The sequence below is a fragment of the Tauraco erythrolophus genome, chromosome 17, assembly GCF_009769465.1.
Source record: "Tauraco erythrolophus isolate bTauEry1 chromosome 17, bTauEry1.pri, whole genome shotgun sequence".
Taxonomy (NCBI): Eukaryota; Metazoa; Chordata; class Aves; order Musophagiformes; family Musophagidae; genus Tauraco; species Tauraco erythrolophus.
This window is the reverse complement of record NC_141481.1, coordinates 14,969,367-14,987,804: the sequence shown is the minus strand read 5'-3', so window position 1 is coordinate 14,987,804 and position 18,438 is coordinate 14,969,367. Positions and strand designations below refer to the sequence as shown.

Below are 18,438 nucleotides of genomic sequence, written 5' to 3'. Positions count from 1 at the left end.
GGCAGGAGCAGCAGTTGCCTGCAGCATGGTGGGTGGCAGGGCTGTGGCACAGCCGCCCGCTATGAGGGGCAGGAGCTCGGAGGGTGCCGGCGCACCCCTGCCCACCTCCAGTTATGGTCTTTGCAGCGTCAGTGACAGATATGTAAGGATTAAATTGCAGTAATCGCTGTAATCTACTCAGTGAGATTAAAACCTCCCCCTGCCCCCAGACTTTATCCCTTTCATTCCAGGACTCCACTAGCAGTGATTACAGCCGGGGAAGCCATTTAGCTTTTTAAGCACTGCTCCATCCTGCTTAAAAATGCATTTCAGAATCAAATGAGGTTGTGCAGCATGGCCAGGGCTGGCTGCTCCAGCTGGGCAAGAGGCTCAGAATTAGGACCAAAGTAGCTTGAGTCAGAGTCAAAATTAATTTTATTGTTTCTGGCCCCGTTCAGAATACGGTGCATTTACAACTGATTAACGAGGCTTAACAGGCGTTTCAGACTCAATTCAAGGCAGCTCGGAAAGTCTCTGCTGCTGCTCTGCTGTCTGACAGGTGGTTTTGGACCCCGCTGCCCCCAGGACACCCCACACTTCAGAGCTGGGAGACCTGCCAGAGGTGTTGAGTTTGGTGGCGATGAGCTGAGGGGCTGCAGGAGCCAGGATCAGCCTTTGGAAGCAGCTCTGAGGCCGGGGCAGCTGAAGTGCTGTTAGCTGACGGGACTGAGTATTGCCTCCATCTTCTGCCTCACCACGGCTGTGGCTCTCACCAGGGCTGCACCAGAGAGGAGGGGGATGAACCACCTGAGTGCTGATGGCCACTGCAGTGAGGCCGGAGCCTTCGGCATTGGCTGGGGCAGGAGGGGACGCAGTCCCAACACGCCCCTGGTGTTTGGGAACAGCCAGGTCCCACTGCCACGTGCCTGCAGTGGTCCTGGAGGACATGCAGCAGGTCTCTGACTATCAGCCCCGACCCCCATCCTTGCACCCTCCTGGCCCCGTGCTGCTGCCCGCAGATCCGGCTCGGCTGCATCTCTTGCTTCTCCAATTCCTTGCTGAAAAACACTGAAATGTCTTTTTTCCAGCTCCAAGTTTCCTGCCAGGACAGGGAGAACGGGGAGACACTTGAGCAGCAGACCCTGCAGCGGAGGCTTTGCGCAGGCGTTCAAGGACACTGTCAGGCCCATGAGGCTGGAGCAGCTCAGCCCCAGCTGCCCCGTGGCACTGAAGATCCCCCGTCCAGGCACAGGTACTGCTCAGCCGTCAATTCCCAGCACAAAGAAAGGTGGCAGTTTGTCAGCCCCGAATCCAAAGGTTGTTAATGACATACATATTAGACACAGAAAACTGGATTAACAATGACACTTTGGCCCTGAGGGCTTTTTTTGGCTCTGGAAATAAATTCTAACCTTGATGTCTTCTGCCTACAACCTGGAGACATCAAGGGCAGAATCCTACCTTTAATCTTATTTGCTTTTTCCAGTATGCATTTTATTGCTTCTCTTTTTTACTATAGGTTTCATGTGCTCCTGGCACACACTTTCTTTATGTATTTCTGTAATAATCTTCCAATCCCTACATTTCTGCAGCCTTTCTCTTCTTCCTGCCCGTCAGCTCCCTGTGCTTGGGATGAGCCCTCGGACCGGGTCCTCCCTGGCGAGCCCACGGAGCCGGGAGCCCCTCGGCAGCGGTTCTTGCCTGTGTCCGTTCGTGGCCTGGGCTGATCGGTGCCTCGGGGGGGAACCGAGGCAAAAGGGCTGAGGGACGAGGACAAGCTCCAAATCCCTTTCATGGGGTTTGTCATGAGTCACGTCCAGCCACAGCCCCCATGGTGCCGTGAGCTGGGTGCTGCTCTGGGCAGGGCGGGAAGTGGGGAGCAGGAGGGTGTTCCGGGGGGCATTTGGAAAAACTGTCCTGGGGCAAACCAGTGTCCAGGACTGTGCAATAATGAGCTGCCTGGGAGGGACAGGGCTCTGTGAGGGGTCTTTGGGGTTAATGCTAGGCAAGGCAGGGGGATCTTGAGCTGCTTTGGTAGATCCCACCCCAGCAGTGAGATCAGAGAGCCTGGGAGAGATGAAGGAGGAAGGATGGGAAAGACCAACTTGGGAAGGGAGCCAGGAACCCAGGAGAGGTGACAAGGAGAGGGAGGCACTGGTGGGAGCCTGAAAAGGGGCTAATAGAGGTGGAGAGAAAAAAGTAAGAGAGGAAGGTGTAAGGCTGGCAGCAAAATGCAGTTCAGGAATGGGGGGGGGGAGGCAGGACCTTCTCCAGAGCTCACAGCAGTGGTTCCTCCAGCCCCCGTGCTGGCTGGTGACAGGGGAATCTCCTGCAGCGACTCAAAGGGCTCCTTCCTCTCACAATGCCGGGGCAGCTCCAGGAGCAGTCCGGAGCCTGGCTCCCCCCCACAGGGATCCCACTGGGAGCTGACTCCTGGGGCTCCTGTTAGCACAGGTGGCTGGGCCGGGAGCATGCCGACAGCGCCAGAAAGCTGTTGTTTATGTGGAGTGGGGTGTAAACAGCAAACATGTCATGGAGAAGACATGCTCTGCAAAGATTCAAAGACTGAAAGCAAAATTGTCAGCTTTACAAAACATTCCTCCCTTGCAAGTGGAGAAACCTGGAGGTGTCTAGGCATCCACACCAGCTTTATTTATCCAGACGCCTCTAATGTTCATGCTTAAGCAATGTGTTTGCTGCTGAGGCTGGATCACCACATGGAGGCAATAAAACAGCTAAAAATGGAAAAAGCAACTTTTCCACAGATTTACTTTGGCAGTTTGTCATGGAGCAGAACTGAGTGATGGACACAACCTGCCACTGGAAGAGGAGCCTGCCAATGCCCGGCCCCTTGGGTACTCCTGCTCCTGTGCTCTTGCCCTGCTATCACTGCTGGGCACGGCAGCATGCCTGGGCTGAAGTCCTGTGGGATCCATCAGTGCCACCTCCCTGCTCGGTGCTGCAGTGGTTCAGGTGGAGGCATCCAGCCTGGTGGAAGTACCAGACATGGGTGAGTTTACACCAGCCAGGAACAGCCCAGTGCTGGCTGGCTCCTCCAGGCTGATGCTGGATGCAGGGCCCTGTCTCCCTACCTTGACCTGCATGGAGGTGCTGGTGCCCAGTCCTCCTGGGCAGAAGCTGCTGTCGCAGAGAGCAGCACACGTGGGACCAAATGTCCTGAACACAAAACATCGGTGTGTCAAATCCCACTGCTCCCACACCAGTACAGGTGAAGAAGCTGCAGAGAGCACTGCTTTTCTTTTTCATTTTTCTTTACGTCTGCACTGAGTTCCTGTGTGTTGCAAAAGAGGAAACCTCACCCTCACCCTGGACTGGCTGCCAGGGAGCTTGCAGCATCCTTGTTTGTGTGGGGCTGGCACTTTTTGCTTGTCTCTCTCCATTATCATCGTTCTTCCAAGTAACAAGACAAGTAGTTTTCTGCAGCTGGACAAGCTTTCTGTGGTGAGAAAGCAGGGGCAATGACTGGAATGTTTCAGCAATCCTGCACGCAGCCCTTTGGCTTTAGCAGGAGCAAACAAGAAGCCTGGGATGTCAGGGTGTGAGGGGGAAGAAGCCGTGTCAAGCAGAGGGAGCCAGAAGGGGGTGGAGATAGATGGAACAACCACCTGCACCCATATTCTGCAACAGCCTTGTGGTTTCCCGGGTCAGCCTGCTTGTAGGGCACCACAAACCACCCGGGTGCGGCTGAGCATCCCCAGCCTGGCAGAGAAATTTAATTCTTGCATCTTCTTCAAGCCTTTCCTTCTTATTTACCGGCGGTACCACAGCGGCCGATGGCTGCTGCTCCTGCCCTTGCGGAGGGCCCCTCCTCGCTCCCGGCCCCTCCCGCGGAGGCAGCTGCCTGCGGGGCACAGCGGCTCCGGCACCCGGCAAGGCGGATCCCTGGGGGCTGGCTGGGCGCGATGCCTCGCTGCCAACGGCTGCCCAGCCTGCTGCCAGCTGTGCCCGCGCACAGCCCTGAGCTCTGCCCGGCTCCCGAACCCGTGGCTGCTCACTCCCACGCGCCGGTTCGCGTTTCCCGGCCTGGGGGCTGTGCGGCTGCGGGAGGCACCGCTCCCGGCCCGGGCTGCGAGAGCACAACTACCCGCCGCTCTGGGTAGCGGAGGGCTCGCTGCGGGTTCGGAGCTGCCTGCGGGGCCGGGCAGGGCAGCGGGCGCCTCCATCCCTGCCCTCCATCCCCAGCGACACGGCGGAGCCCGGGGGACCGGCCGGGGCGGGGCTGGATGCTCGCACCGGGGCCGCGCCCGGGCAGGGCAGGGCTGAGCCGGCGGGGGAGCGGGAGCGAGACCGGCCCCGGCCCCAGCCCCGTCCCGGGCGGGAGGGCTCGGTGCGGCGGGTGCCGGTGGCCCGGCCCGGCCCGGGGGAGGCTGCGGCCGCCGAGCGATCGCGGGGGCTCCGGGAGGAGCTGACGTCAGGCGGCCCCTTAAATAGCAGCGCAGCCGCCTCTGCCCCGGCACTTCCCGCGGAGGCGAGAGCCGGAGCTGCCGCCGTCCGAGCGCCGAGCCCAGCCGCGCCCGCCGGGGATGGGAGCCGCGGCGGCGGGGCCGCGGGCGCGCAGGGGCCGAGGCGGCGGGCGCAGCCCCCCGGGGCGGCCCGACCGCGCCGCCGCGTAGCCGCGGGACATGCCGGAGCGGCCGCGCAGGGTGCGGGGCGCCGCCGCGGGGCCCCGGGGGCAGCGGCGCGCCGGGCCGGGCCGCGCCATGCCCGGCGGCGCGGCCCCATGGAGCCATGGCGCATAGGGCGCCGAGCGGGCGGGCCCCGGCTGCGGCTCCGGCTCCGTCCCGGCGGCTGGCGCGGAGGGTCCTCGTCCTCTTCACGCTGTCGCTCTCCTGCTCCTACCTCTGCTACAGCCTCCTCTGCTGCTGCGGCGGCCCCGCCGCGCCCCGCGCCCGCTGCGCCCCCGCCCGCAGCGCCGCCGCCGCCAAGAAACTTCTGCAGAAGTCGCGGCCGTGCGGGCGGCCCTCCGCCTGCCGAGCCCCCGGGCAGCGCCGCGCCCGCCCGCCACCCGCGGGAGCCCCCCGCGCCGCCGGCCGGCAGCCCCCCGGGGCCGGCCCGCCCGGGCGCCAAGCGCCTGCCGCAGGCCATCGTGGTGGGCGTCAAGAAGGGCGGCACCCGCGCCGTGCTGGAGTTCATCCGGGTGCACCCCGACGTGCGCGCCCTGGGCACCGAGCCCCACTTCTTCGACAGGAACTACGACCGCGGGCTGGAGTGGTACAGGTGAGGGCGGCGCTGCGGGACCGGCCCCCGCCCTGCCCGGCCGGCGGGAGCGCGACCATCCCCGGCGCGGCCCCGACGGGCCCCCCCCGCCCTCTCCCCTCCCCTGCCGGCGCTCTCGGTGGCGGACTCGGGGCTCGGGTCCGCGCCCGCTGCCGCGGCGCGTGCTGCCGCGTCCCTCGGCGGGGCGGGAGCGGGCGGCCCGGCCCGGTCCGGTCCGCACGGGCGGGCGGCCTTGCGCTGCCGGCGGGGTCTGTCGGCCGGCCGCACCCGCGGAGTTTTCCCTCCTCCTCCTGCGGTGCCAGGTGGGCTCCGGGCAGGGCAGCTGTGCCCCAGCCCTGCTCGGCTCGTTCCCTCCCGGCCGTGCGAACGTGGCTGCGGGAGCCCGCACCGGCGCTGCGGCTGCAACCCCCGAGCCCCAGCCCTGCCGGGAACCGGCGTCGGGACGGTAACAGGTTTCCCGTCGCGTCTGAAGAAACGCTCGCCTGCGCGAAGGGGCCTCCCAGCAGCAGTGGGTGAGGAGCCCACGGCACGGCTGCCCTCCCTGCAGCCCCTCAGCTGCTCAGCACCCGGCTGCCCTCGGGTTTGCTCTCTGGCTCTGGGAGAGGGGCAGCCCCGTCCTCTGCCGCCTCGTCCCTCTGAACTCGGATACGTCCGAGATCTCTAATAATTTGCAGAGAACAGCGAGTGTGGCTCCAGCAGGAGACGGTGTGATTTTAATTTCAGTAAAGGCTTTATGAGGAGCTCAGCAGCGCTCACGGAGAGGCAGCGAGTGCCGCGTGTGAGCAGGTCACGGTGCCCGTGGGCTCATACCTGCCCGTGGCCCCACGCTCGGTGCTGCAGGCAGTTCACCCTCTGCACTCGTGGTGTTTGACCCAGTGTACTGGGGCTTGTTTGCTGCACGGTTGTGGTGCGCTGCAGGAGCTCAGGGCTGCAGTGCTTCTGCTGGGCATCAGCCTTGGGAGGCAGAGGAGGGCTCCGTCTGACCCCAGTTGCAGCAGAGCGGAGGTTGCCTGGCACAGTCAGCGTGTCGGAGCATTGTGGCAGGTGATGGGAGGCAGCCCACGGGGACACGCACCAAGCTCACTTGCTCCTCCATCGCAGGAGCGGTTTCCCAGCGGAGACATCCCCTGTTGCAGAGCAGGGCAGTCTCGTTGGCTGCCAAGCAGGTCAGGAGCACCATGATGCAGTGCTCACTCCCAGCTCTGCTGGGGTCCTGGTTTGTCCCCTTGCAGGGCAGACATGAGTCATGCCTGTGGCGTGAGGATGCCGGTTTCTGGCTGTGAGTGGGTCAGAGCTGCTCTGAGCAGCACCAGCCTGCTGGGCACCAGGCTGTTGCTCCAGCCATTGCAGCTGGGGTCCGTGCCTGGAGAGGCAACTCAGGCACGGCACGGGGAGGGCTGTCTGCAGATGCAGGCAGGTCCGCTGCCCTGTGTTCTACTTGGGTCACCGCAGACCCTGCGACTGGGAATGTTCAGCTCCTTTTGCAGCGGTACTGGTGGCACGTGACGGGAGAGCCAGGACAGGCACGAGTGGAGCTCGCTGAAGCTGTTTCTCTCTCCTAAGGCTGTCCTGCAGCGTCCCCAGTTCCTCCCACCTTTGGAGAGTAGATACAGCCATGTCCTTTGCCTGCTCTTGCCCTTCGGCGTGCGTCCCGCCCTTGACATCAGACGCTGTCACCCATCCTGCATCACCTAAAAGCACATGAGCTGGGAGCAGCCCTGCAATACAGGTGTATAAAGACAGGAGCAGCAGTGGTTTGTCTAAAGGACATCCAGAGGAGCAGGACGGGCGATGCAGCAGGACATGGGTCCTGGCAGAGCCCCTTGCTCAGATGGGAGCTGTGTATGCTTGGGGCCTGGCTGGGAAGTGGCCCCCCTAGTCCTGAGCTGGGGTCCCCCCACGCAGTCCTTGGCCCTGCAAGTTCTCTGGGCTCTTGTGCTTCCCCTGTGCACCATCAATGCGGGGAGCCCGGGGCTGGGAGCCTTGCTGGCAGCGCAGGACCAAACCTCATGGTTCTGCTCCCGCAGAAGAGCTCGTGACCCCTTGCAGGAGGCCCCGGGCTGCGGAGCCCAGCCAGGGCAGTGCTTGCCAGTGCCAGCCTGAATGGAGGGAAGGGACTGGGGGCAGCGTCAGACCCTGCCTGGGGCATGTAAGGGCACCTGCAGGCAGCCAGGGCAGTGCTGGCCCGGGAAGTGAGAGCCGCGTCCCCCTCCTGCACACGCTTCGGCACCGAGGGACTGCGGCCGTGAGCACGGAGCAGCCGAACTCCCACCTCGAGCCGTGGTTCAGCCTGGGATCCTCCATGCGAAAGGACTGGTGTGGCTGGGAGGGACACAGCCTGTGGCAGTGGTGATGAGGTGGGGGCAGCAACAGGAGCCCAGCCCGGTGAGCAGCTGCTCGGGGCCTGGCTTTGCCTCTGGATCGATGGAGAGAGCATGCTGGAGCAGCGGAGCCTCCAAATTAGTTCAGCTAAAACAATTAAATGACACTTCCCTGGTTTTATTACTTTTTTTTTTTTTAACCTCACAAATGTGCCAAAACTTAAGCACAGAGGCTGCTAATGCATAAAACGTGGAATTGATTTTCCTCCTTGCAAGTGGAGCAATTAAACGTGGAGCAGGTCTGACTCGCAGTGCGACGAGCTCCTGTCTCTTTGCCAGGAGAGCCGGGAGCAGGAGAGCAGGGTCCTGCTGACGGCTGTGTCCCGGGGAGGGCAGAGCCGGGGCCATGGGGGCTGTGAAGGGCTGCCCCGCCGGCACCCCAGGACTGGGTGGCTGCTGGCCAGGGAGCCGTGATGCTCCCGTGCTTGGTGCAGGTAGCCCGGAGCACAGACCCCTTGGAAAGGCAAACGAAAAGGCTTCCCCCGTCGTGCGCAGAGGCTTTGCTTGCCAGAGCCCCTGGCTGCCGCAACAGCCGAGCGCCCGATCCGGCTCCATCATTCCCATTTCATGCCTGGGGAGCTGAGTGGAGGGACCAAGTAGGTCTTCGAAGCAGTTGAGAGCAGCATGAGAGCTGAGCTCCTCTGATGCTCAGAAACTGAAATCATCAGTTCCTGTTTTTCCACATTTTCCTCTGCCCCGGAGTTGGTCTGACGCGGAGGTGGCAGAAGCAGCGGGAGGGGACATCTCCTCCTGATCCGCCTGTCCTTGCCGCTCCAAATGTCGTGCTTGCTCACAGCTGCTGTTTTTGTGGTGCCTCCTGTCTCAGCTCCTGCCATCGCCTGGGGCAGCCCGGCTCCCTCTGCGCTGGGAGATGGCACGATGGGCAGAGCCAGACCCCTCTGCGTTCCCCCACCGCCCAGGAGCTGCTGCTCCCCAACTCCAGACCCCGAACACCCGTGCCACTTCCAATTCCCATCAGCCTCTCTAATCCACCTCATTAGCTACAGATACACTACAGGAAAGGTATTTTTAGCAAGATCTGTTTTAAGACAACTGAAACCAAACAGCCAGCTACTGGGGAGTATCGATTCATTACCAATCCTGGACTAAATGTTCGATATGGAGCTTTTTTCCTGCTGCAGGTAGCGTGTGCCAATAACCTTCAATATTTTCCAGAACACAGGGAAGACAGTGTCGTTTAATTTGCAGTTAACTTTGAGCAGTGACTCTAATTACAGCATCTTGGGGGACAATTTTCCCCCCTGGATTCCCAAGTAACCCTGTCAGATGCTCCAGTGTTATTTTCACAGAGAGGGGCTTTTCCCAGTGGCTCCGGCTGAGCCCGGCTCCTGCCCGGCAGGCTCGGCTGTGCCTCTGGCTGCAGGAGCTGAGCCAGGAGGCAGGTGCTGGCATGGAGGAGAGCCCTGGCACAGGGGGGTGCCCTGTCTGGCACCACACGGATCCACCTGCCCAAGTCCTGTCCCAGGGATGGCATTTGGGCCAAGCCCCAGCTTCCCACGTGCTGCTGCAACAGGTCCCTGGGGGCACCCACACTGCCGGGGCTCTGCCCCGTGCCCCCCTGTGCCATGTTTAGTTTTGGGGTGCTCCTAGGGCTGCGGCAGCATGAGGACAGCGGCGGCGTCTGCAGCCATCGTGGGGAAGCAGACCCTGCCTGCCGGGGAGCATCCCTGCGCCACCCGCCATCCCGCATCCCCGTGCCCGCGGGAGGGAGCGGGCAAGCTGGGCTCCTGCGCTCCGCCTCGCTAATTGCTCTCTGCTAATGGCCAGGTTGGCTCAGACACAAATGGGAGCCCATTAGGCTTTGCCCAACAACGCGACTGTTTTGTGGGCTTGACTGACAGTGCATTTTGCTAAAGTTAATTAGTAAGAAGAGAGGAAGGCAGCAAGCTTCAAGGATGCTTTGAAATTTCCTTGACTTCAGAGAGTGCCCTGGCCCTGAGGAATGGGTACGACACCTCTGGCAGAGACTTGTGCGAGGAGCTACCCGGTGGGCAGCGTGTCCCCCGGTCACTGCCGCGGCCCTGCCTGCCCTGCTCTGCCCACACGGGGTGGGTCCATGTGCCATGGAGACCCTTGCTCAGGTGCCGGGAGGGCTTCCCCTGCTACAGCACTGGGAGAAACGTGGGGAGGTAAATCCACGCAGGGTGCCAAGCCATCAATGTCAGTGATGGTGTTCGTGCTCTGTCTTCCGTGACCTCTCTTGTAAATGCTGCAATTTGTTCTCACCCTCGCTTCGGTAGCACAAAATCTAGCTCGTTCCCTGGCATGGCCATGGGCACGGACACTTCGTGAAGGTGGCAAGTGAAGGATGCTGGTCCCTGGTGACCCTGGGTGTCCATCGCGGGAGTCGGGCTCTGTCTGCGGTGTCTGCGCATGGTGTGTGCCCCAGGGATGGCTGGGGTGTGTGTGCTACCCGCTGCCGCCGGGCTGGGAGCCGGGGCCAGAGCAGGCTCCTGGGGCAGGCGATGCCCAGCACCCTCTGGCAGCACTGCAGCCACTCGGGGATGCGGCCAGTGGCACCTGGCACTTTTGGGTGTCTGCAGCCCTGGATCCTCCACACAATGACCATGTCCCAGGGGTGTCCCCGGCAGCGGGCACATCAGGTGTGGCTGGAGTCACCCTTTCTCAGCGCTGGTGTGTGACGTGGGGCTGGTGGGACCTGCCACTGGGTCGCTGTGGTTTGTTCTTGGTGCCGGCACGTTGTCCTGAGCCTTTCACTAGGGAGTCTCTGCAGCGGCTGGGGCGTCTTAGGTGATTGTTTTAAGTGAATATTCATTTTTGAAGTTTCGCCTATGGAAGGAGTTACCTTTGACATGGGAGAAGGGGAGACCCCGGCTTTTCTCCATGAGCCACGGGGCCTCACCCAGCACTGGGCTCATGCCGGGCTGGGGTGCGTGTGCTTGCTGGTGGGCTGTCGCCCCGACCCGGGGACAGCGGCAGGGCTGGGGGCTGGGCTCTGCCAGCACTGTGCTGGGATGCCCTCGCCTCCCGCCGCGTCCCAGCCATGCTGCCCTTGGCGCCGGGCTTGGGCTTTGTCGGACCCTCAGTTGGGGCTGGATGGTTCTTTAGGAAAATGGGAGTTACACGTCGGCTTGTGTGCACGAAGGCTGTCAGCAGCGTGCCCTTCGGAAAAGATTTCCTTGACTTAAAGGACACCACAAATCTCTGGAGCATTTAAATGATTAAAAATGAATCAGCAACAAAGTTAATTACTGTGTTCACACTGCTTTTATGCATTGAAATGTCCCTCATTAGCTGTCTGTGAGCACCGGTGTAAATTCTTTGAACATAAACATTTATTAACGGCAGCCGATCCATCATTAAATCCGAGGCTGCCGTAGCGCAGGGCGGTGGCCGCGGGGCTGCGCCAGCCGCTGCCTGGGCCACGGTCCCTCCGGCTGGCACTTTCCCGGGGTGGATGCGGTGCGTCTCTGGAACCGCGTGGCCTGGAGGATGCAGTGAGTGCATCCTCCCGGGGATGCTCCCGGGGATGCTCCCAGGGCCAGCCCACTCCCCAGCCCCGTCACCGTAGTGCTGGCAGCCTTAGCGGGACAGGGCAGGGACGTGGCAGCGGCACCGGGGGACCCTGGCTGGGGGATTCCTGTTTGCTCCAGGAACAACTCGCAGGGTCTTTCACGGCGAAGCACCAGCTGTGCAGCTCTCGGCCGGCGTGTCCCTGTGTCCCAGACGTCCTCTGCAGTGTCACTCTGCCGCGGAGAGCTGCTCATCTTCCTCACACCTCGGTTTCTCGCATGCTTGACCCAGTTTTGCTTAAACCTCCGTGTGGGTTTGCTTCAGCTTTCGGCTGCTGGTGCCGTCCGCAGTGCTGCTGAGCCCGGCAGCGCCGGGCCGCCAGGCGAGAGCCAGTGGCGGCTGCCAGCTGTGTGCACTGTGGCACGACATGGCGTGGCACGACATGGCGTGGCACGACATGGCATGGCACGACATGGCATGGCACAGCACCCCTCGGCAGTGGACAGGGAGCTCAGGGCTGGGCTTCTGCTGGGGTGGCGACTCCCGTGCAGCGACCAGGCTCGCTCCACCATTGCCCGTGGGATTCTCTGCCTGTGCCTTCCCCTGCTCCTGCCAGGCAGTGTGCCCAGCGGCCCTGCCACACGGCTCCAGCCAAGGGGGTGAGGGACAGGCTGCAGCGTGGGGACGGGACCTGCCCTTGGGTCTAGGTGGAGCAGTCCCACGGGACCATCCTGATGCCAGCCTGCACTCTTGGAAGAGTTTCTGTGATCATCTCCGGCACGTTGAGCTGCAGCTGGGAATGCGCTGGCAGCCCACCCTTCTCCCAGCTCCCCGGTGCCACATGGAGCAGTGACCCTCACCACTGCCCCACCACCCTGTGAGCCCCAGCCGGTCTGGCCCTGCCGGGACGGCAGTGAGCGGGTGCTCACTCGTGCTGGAGGATTTTTGGCTGCCAGCCCAGCGGGCTCCCCGCTCCCTGCCTGTGCGCGGGCAGCGTCCCCGGACGCCTGCGACGTCAGCTGGAAGAGGGGAAGCGCACAGCCCTCGTCACGAGAGCCAGCGATTGGGTTTTTTTTGCCAAATTAAACCGTTTGTTGTGCTGATGAGAGGATGAGTCCAGATTACGCACACGCCAGTCTCCAGCCTCCACGGAGAGCTTGGGACGTGCCCGTCACGTCCTCGCACACGGCGAGGCGCACGGGCAAATACTGACCCCGGAGCTGCCCCGCTCCGCTCCGCTCCACGCGCTGGATGGAGGGGCCGGGGCTGTAACGGGGCTGTCGGGTGGCCGCTCTCCCCGCACGCGCTGATCCACAATATCTCAGTTGTCTGATGAATTTTCGTACAAATTCCTCCTCGGGAGAGTGTTTCACGCATGTTCGACATCAAAGCAGCGCAGCCAGCGAGGGAGCACGTGTGTCTGTAATGTGGGAGTGCTGTAGGGGCCGCGGGGTGCCCAAAGGCAGATTATGAGAAAATTAATAATTCAGGTCTAGGAAAGGTGCTGGTGAGAAGTTAACTCCTTCGGGGCGAGGCGCTGCCTTCGCGCTGGCGCAGCCGGGGCCGGGCTCTCTGCTGCTGCTGCCCCACAGCCGTGGGGCCGTGGGGGCTGCCCAGGGATGTGCCGGCTCCCGGGTGCCGTGGGGCACAGTGGCACTGGCTCGACCGCATCAGAGGACAGCAGCTCTCCTGGGGCCATGCCAGCGACTGGGTGTGCCCAACGTGTGTCCCCTCCCCGGTAACGCGGGCAAACACGACCTCTAAATCTGCGGGCTGGAGAGGAGCATTAATGCCCGTATCGAATGGCAGTGAGCGGCTTGGAGAACTGAGTAACTATAATGAAAATAATCTCCACTTCAAGAGGAATTGATGGTGTCTCTCCAGCCAGAGTAGTGCATTGAGCAGGTGATTTGGCTGGTGCCAGAGAGTCCCCCTGGTACGCCTGGCAGGTCCTGCTGCGTGGGAGCCCGTGGTCCCGGGGCAGCGTTGGCAGGGGCACGGTCGAGCACACATGCAGCAGCCCCGACTGACGGGCTGTCTGAGGGAACTGTGATGCCCCTGATAATTAAATGCCTCTGTTGGTCAGAGCATTGGCCACCTTGGCAAGAGCAGTGAAAAGCAGATGAAGTGAAAAGCCTGTGGGTGCTGAACAGTTTACCCAGGGAAGCTGTGGCTGCCCCATCTCTGGAAGTGTTCAGGGCCAGGTTGGACGGGGCTTTGGGCAACCTGGTGTAGTGGAGGGTGTCCCTGCCCATGGCAGGGACAGGATCATCCATGGAACTGGATGATCGTTAAAGTCCCTTCCAACCCAAACCGTTCTGTGATTCTATGATCCCCCTGCCAGTGGCACCGTCCTCGTCCCTGCTGCAGGAGGAGACAGCCGCTGACCATCCCTTGGCACCCAGCAGCTCTCCCAGACGGCAGGTTTGGTGTCTCCTCTCTGCACCCCGCAAGTGCTCCAGCCATCCCTCCCCATCGGTGTCACTGGTACATCACCGTCACCGTGCTGGCATCAGCTCTGGCACTGCCTGGCAGCAGCGCGTTCTGTGTGTGCCAGGAGCCGCTGCCGTGGCCGGCTGGGGATCTTTGGCAGAGTCGCAGGCGCCTGGAACAGGTCCCCGGAGCGGCAGCAGCAGCTCCTGCCTGAGCCCCGGCCGCGCGACGCCGCGAGCCGGCACCCGAGAGCCTTCACACCTAAACACGCGAGTCTTGGGCTTAAAACTCTGTGACATGCTATTTGTATGCAAATAACTCTGTGAATGCAGAAGTCCAAAAATATCATTTTAAAGTCAACTGTAATTAAGTTTGCAATGCATTTCCCCGCGCTCGCAGCCCTGGGGATCCTGCCGTTAACGTAAAGACGAATGCCTGGGTGACATTTCTCCCCCTCGCACGGTTTCGCTGGTGATTTATTTGTCTATTCGAGTTGTGTTTTGTTGTCTCAGCAGTCTCTGTTGTTCAGGAGCAGCAAACACTGGGAGTCCATTTAAAAAAAAAACCCAACTCTTGTCTCATTTCAGTAATTTACTATGCAGAGATTTTGTGTTTCTCATAATGGATTAGAACCTGTAATTTCATTTTTTGAATACATGGACCTAATAGCTCACGTAATGAAAGTCTAACAAGCCTGAAGATGAGCCATTAATGAAACAGCAGTTTTATGATTCTGCACCGATATATTGTAATAGTGAATCACTTATAAAGCTGTCCCGTGCTGATTTATGATGGAACTTGTTTGTGATACGGAGATCCAGCCGTGGTGCCTGCCGCTAAATTAGCATTTCCTGACAGTCATTAAACAATGGGAATCGTAATCGGGATTTATGGGGTTTGAAGCGGAGCAGTGGGAAAGGCCAATTAAGCCACGTCCCTGCTCAGGTACCTCCGTGAAACAGCCTTGTTAATTTATGTTAATGAATTAGTTTGGTCTCTTTCAGATGAGGAAACCTGTCAGGAGGTGGGGGGTTGGGGGGGCTGGCTGCCACGCTGCTCCACACCAGGAGCCCCCGTCCCCCCGCCGAGGGGGCAGTGGGACAGCAGCTCTGGGGCCGTGTGTGCCGTGGGAACCGTGTCCCTGTGGCAGCAGCCAGGGGGCGAAGATGGCCTCGGCTGTCATCTCCTGCAGCTCCCTGGCAGCCTGGCACCGACCTCTGGGCACATCTCTTCAGTGTCCCTCCACGAGTCCCTTCCAGCCCCCCGGGCCACCGTCTCTTCTTGTCCCCATGTCACCATCACAGGGAGCATCCTGGGACCCACTGCCCTCGGCGCGTGCTGCCACCCCCAGCCATGCCGGGTCTTCCATCGCGATGCCTTTGTCACGCAGCGACACGTTGGGCCGCTGTTGTGTCTCCTCCAGTGGGTCTTTCCTCTCTGCAGAGGAAGCCCCAACGCTGGTGGCTGTGGACTGTGCTTTGGGGACCCTGAGGGGCTGCTGGTTTCCCTGGGAGGGGGTGTCTGGTTTTGGTCACCGGACTGATGCAGCGCTGGGAAGCAGCCGTGCCGCAGCACGGCGAGGCGGCAGGGCCGTGGCGGTTGCGCAGGGCTTATCCCATGAATAAATCAGTGCCGCGCGCTCTCCAGCCGGAATGCTGCAGCCAGGGCTGCTGTTTGCTTCCCTGACTGCGGCCTCGCCGGCTTCCCCAGCATCCGTAACTCCAAGTCTACCAAAGTGACGGGTGTGCCAGCTGCTGCCCAGCTGCCCTCCCCAGGTCCCCGGGCAGGGCTGAGCACCCGCCATGGTGCCCAGCGGGGCAGACCCTGTCTGGGGGATGTGCGGTGTGGGGGAGCGGGGGGCTCACACCGAGTCCCATGAGCTGATTTCACGCAGCGGCTGCTCACGCAGCGGCTGCTGCTGGTGCCACGGGGCTGCCAGGGTGCGGGCGCAGCTGTGGGGCAGCAGCATTGCTGCCCAGTTCCCCTCACCGCAACATGCTTGCTGTGCACCAGGGCACCTCCCTGGGTCCGGGGCGGGGGTGAGCCAGCTGAGCTTGCCCCTTTCTCCTGGAAGAGCGCTGCTGTGCCCGCGGGAAGACACAGCGGGAGGTGGCAGTCCCGGGGACACCCCTCCAGCTCCCTGGGGACCCTGTGGCCAGGCTGCCCACAGGCTCTGGGCAGCCAGTGTGCTGCTCTGCACCAGGCATGTGTGGGCACCCTGTGATAAACATACGGGCTCTATTTAAAAAAAAAACCCCTCCTGGAGACACTTTTCTCATTTCCCCATAAAACTCTCCGCAGGCAGCGCCTGCCTGTGCCTCAGCCCGTGCTCTGCTGCACAGCTGGATCCGAACCAGCCAGTGTACGAACACGAGCCGCCGATGGGCACCGCAAAGTGGGAAAAGTAGCACATGCTTCTGAGTGATGGACGTAACTGCAGTAGAAGGTGCCCTTCCCGCCTGCGCCTCTCCTCGAGGGGCTGGGGCAGGGGCACAGCGGCCCCAAGGCAGGCGCGTGGCTTGTGGCGGCCACCCGCTGCCCACTGCAGGTGCTGGTGCCAGTCAGTACCCAAGGGGCACTGGCCTCATCCCGGCTGCCAGCACTCCCTGCCCGCTCCAGCCAGAGCACCCGCGGCACCAGGAATCTGACTGAGATGGATTTGATAGTTTACTCTAGTAATACAAGACCAATTTATAAATCTTTCCGTCCCATTAGTTTTTATTTGATTTGGATGTTTACATGTCAAAGCAAATGATTTAATTAGTGCTGAGCTGGGCTGCAGGGACGCTGCCTTTTCCCCCGGACTGGTGCTCCCTCCCTGGCCTCGCAGCCCAGCTCCCTGCGCCAGAAGCAGCCGGGTGCCCGCAGGACCCCATCTCAGAGCCACTGGGCCTGACCAAGCCCCCAGTGGGGTGGGCGATACCCTCATGGGCACAAGCCCCGTGTCCCTGGGCCATGTCCTTGGAGGCCAGCACGCTCCTGGGCTGGCACCCTCCTCTGTCCTGGGTGCGGCACTTGCCGCGGTGCCGGCGGCGTGGGGAGCACGGGGAGCACCGTATCGTGATTGCGGAGGAGAGACGCTGCGTAATTGCAGCAATTCCAGAAGGAGCCACTGTAGTTTCTTTTGCAAATGGCAGCTGGTGCAGGGACGGGGATGAACGGCTGAGCGCAGGCTCTAGCAGCTGTCTGCTGGGTAACGCGGCCGTGCCAGCGGCCGGGGCGGGTGGCAGGACCCGCTCCCCTTCCCAGCTGCAGACTGAGCTCCGGCACATTCCTTGCATTGATAAATGACTTCACGGACCGCGGGGACGGAGCAGCCCCGGCTGCCGCGCAGCCACGGGGTCCCTGGCAGCCTGGCTGTGCCCTTGCCCTCCATCCCGCCTGGCTCTGGCCTCCCTCTGCAGCCGAGCATCTCCATTTGCTGCTGTGCCAGCGGGTCTGCCCGTGCCCCCTCCTCTGCCAGGGTCCCCTGGGGCTGGGATGGACTCGGGATTGGGTCGTGGCCGGGCTCCTTCTGCAGCGCTGCAGGAGGGAGCTGTGCCTGCCTCGGCGTGCCGGGAGGGGACACCCCACCAGCCCCACGCTGTGAACACCACCCCCCAGTGCCGTGCCTTGCCTGGCTCCATCCTCACCATCACCTTCTGCTTCGCTTGCAGGAGCCTGATGCCGCGAACGCTCGACAGCCAGATCACAGTGGAGAAGACCCCCAGCTACTTTGTCACCAAGGAGGCACCACGGCGAATCTTCAACATGTCCCGGGACACGAAGCTGATCGTGGTGGTGAGGAACCCGGTCACCCGGGCCATCTCGGACTACACGCAGACGCTCTCCAAGAAGCCGGACATTCCCACCTTCGAGGGGCTGTCCTTCCGCAACCGCAGCCTGGGGCTGGTGGACACGTCCTGGAACGCCATCCGCATTGGGATGTACGCCGTGCACCTGGAGACCTGGCTCCAGTACTTCCCCCTCTCCCAGATCCACTTCGTCAGCGGGGAGAAGCTGATCACGGACCCAGCCGGGGAGATGGGCAAAGTCCAGGACTTCCTGGGCATCAAACGGGTTATCACGGACAAGCACTTCTACTTCAACAAGACAAAAGGTTTTCCTTGCCTGAAGAAGTCGGAGAGCAGCGGCTTGCCTCGCTGCCTGGGCAAGTCCAAAGGCAGGACTCACGTGCAGATAGACCCCGAGGTGATCGAGCAGCTTCGGGACTTTTATAGACCTTATAATATCAAATTCTATGAAACAGTCGGGCAGGACTTCAGGTGGGAATAAGCGTCTGGGAGCAGAGCCGCGGTGATGTGGGGCCGCAGGCTTCCACGAGGGAGTCCGGGGGGGCTGGAGCAGGACCCCCCGGCCAGCGCAGCCTGCTCAGAATCTGGGAGCAGAGGCAGGCAAGGGGCTTCCCTGGCCCTCGGGACGCCGGGATGCCCCCGGGCAAGCTGAGACGGGGAAAGACACAGAGTCCTGCCGCAGCCACCGAGGGATGAGTGCCCGGCAGGCACTGCCCGTCCCGGAAGTCAGCGGTGCCATGGGCTGCTCTGTGGGGTCCCGTTTGCTTTTACTGCCCTGAGGCCGTGGTGATGGCCCCGTCTTGCAGCCCATTTGCAGGCTGCTCCAAGGCACATCCCTCCTCTGTGTCCCAAAGCAAACCGGCACTCCCGGACAATCCTGGACTGTGGGCAGCGGTCACGGGGCTGTCCCTGCGGGGCCATGTCCTGCCACGGTGCTGGGATGGGCAGAGCTGTGGCTGCTCAGCTTTGCCTTTCATCACGTAAGCGGTGTGTAACCATGAGGACAGTGAGATGTATCTGCTTGAAAAAGAAGTCTATGGAAAATGTCGTACCGATATTTTGTCCTGTGAATAAAGCACAGAATCCTGCTGTTACGGGTACTTTAGTGGCACTAGTTT

At 61.7% G+C, this 18,438-nt stretch overlaps 1 protein-coding gene across 2 annotated transcripts; it reads left to right on the top strand.

The window, feature by feature from the left end:
* Positions 1-4,728: 4,728 nt before the first annotated feature.
* On the top strand, positions 4,729-17,801 carry HS3ST2 (heparan sulfate-glucosamine 3-sulfotransferase 2). 2 transcript variants are annotated; one of them, XM_086622301.1, is made up of 3 exons: positions 4,729-4,965; positions 5,015-5,217; positions 17,183-17,801. In XM_086622301.1, exons 1-3 carry the CDS (start codon positions 4,729-4,731, stop codon positions 17,799-17,801), a joined length of 1,059 nt encoding a protein of 352 aa, XP_086478427.1. The 2 variants fall into 2 exon arrangements, with proteins under 2 accessions (XP_086478427.1, XP_086478428.1); XM_086622302.1 differs by having other exon boundaries at positions 4,729-4,985; positions 5,038-5,217.
* Positions 17,802-18,438: the final 637 nt, after the last annotated feature.

Coding starts and splice junctions, on each gene's coding strand:
- HS3ST2 (XM_086622301.1), top strand. CDS start 4,729: ATGGCGCATAGGGCGCCGAGCGGGCGGGCCCCGGCTGCGGCTCCGGCT. Junction 4,966..5,014: donor GGCCGTGCGGGCGGCCCTCC/GCCTGCCGAGCC, acceptor CACCCGCGGGAG/CCCCCCGCGCCGCCGGCCGG. Junction 5,218..17,182: donor CGCGGGCTGGAGTGGTACAG/GTGAGGGCGGCG, acceptor CTTCGCTTGCAG/GAGCCTGATGCCGCGAACGC.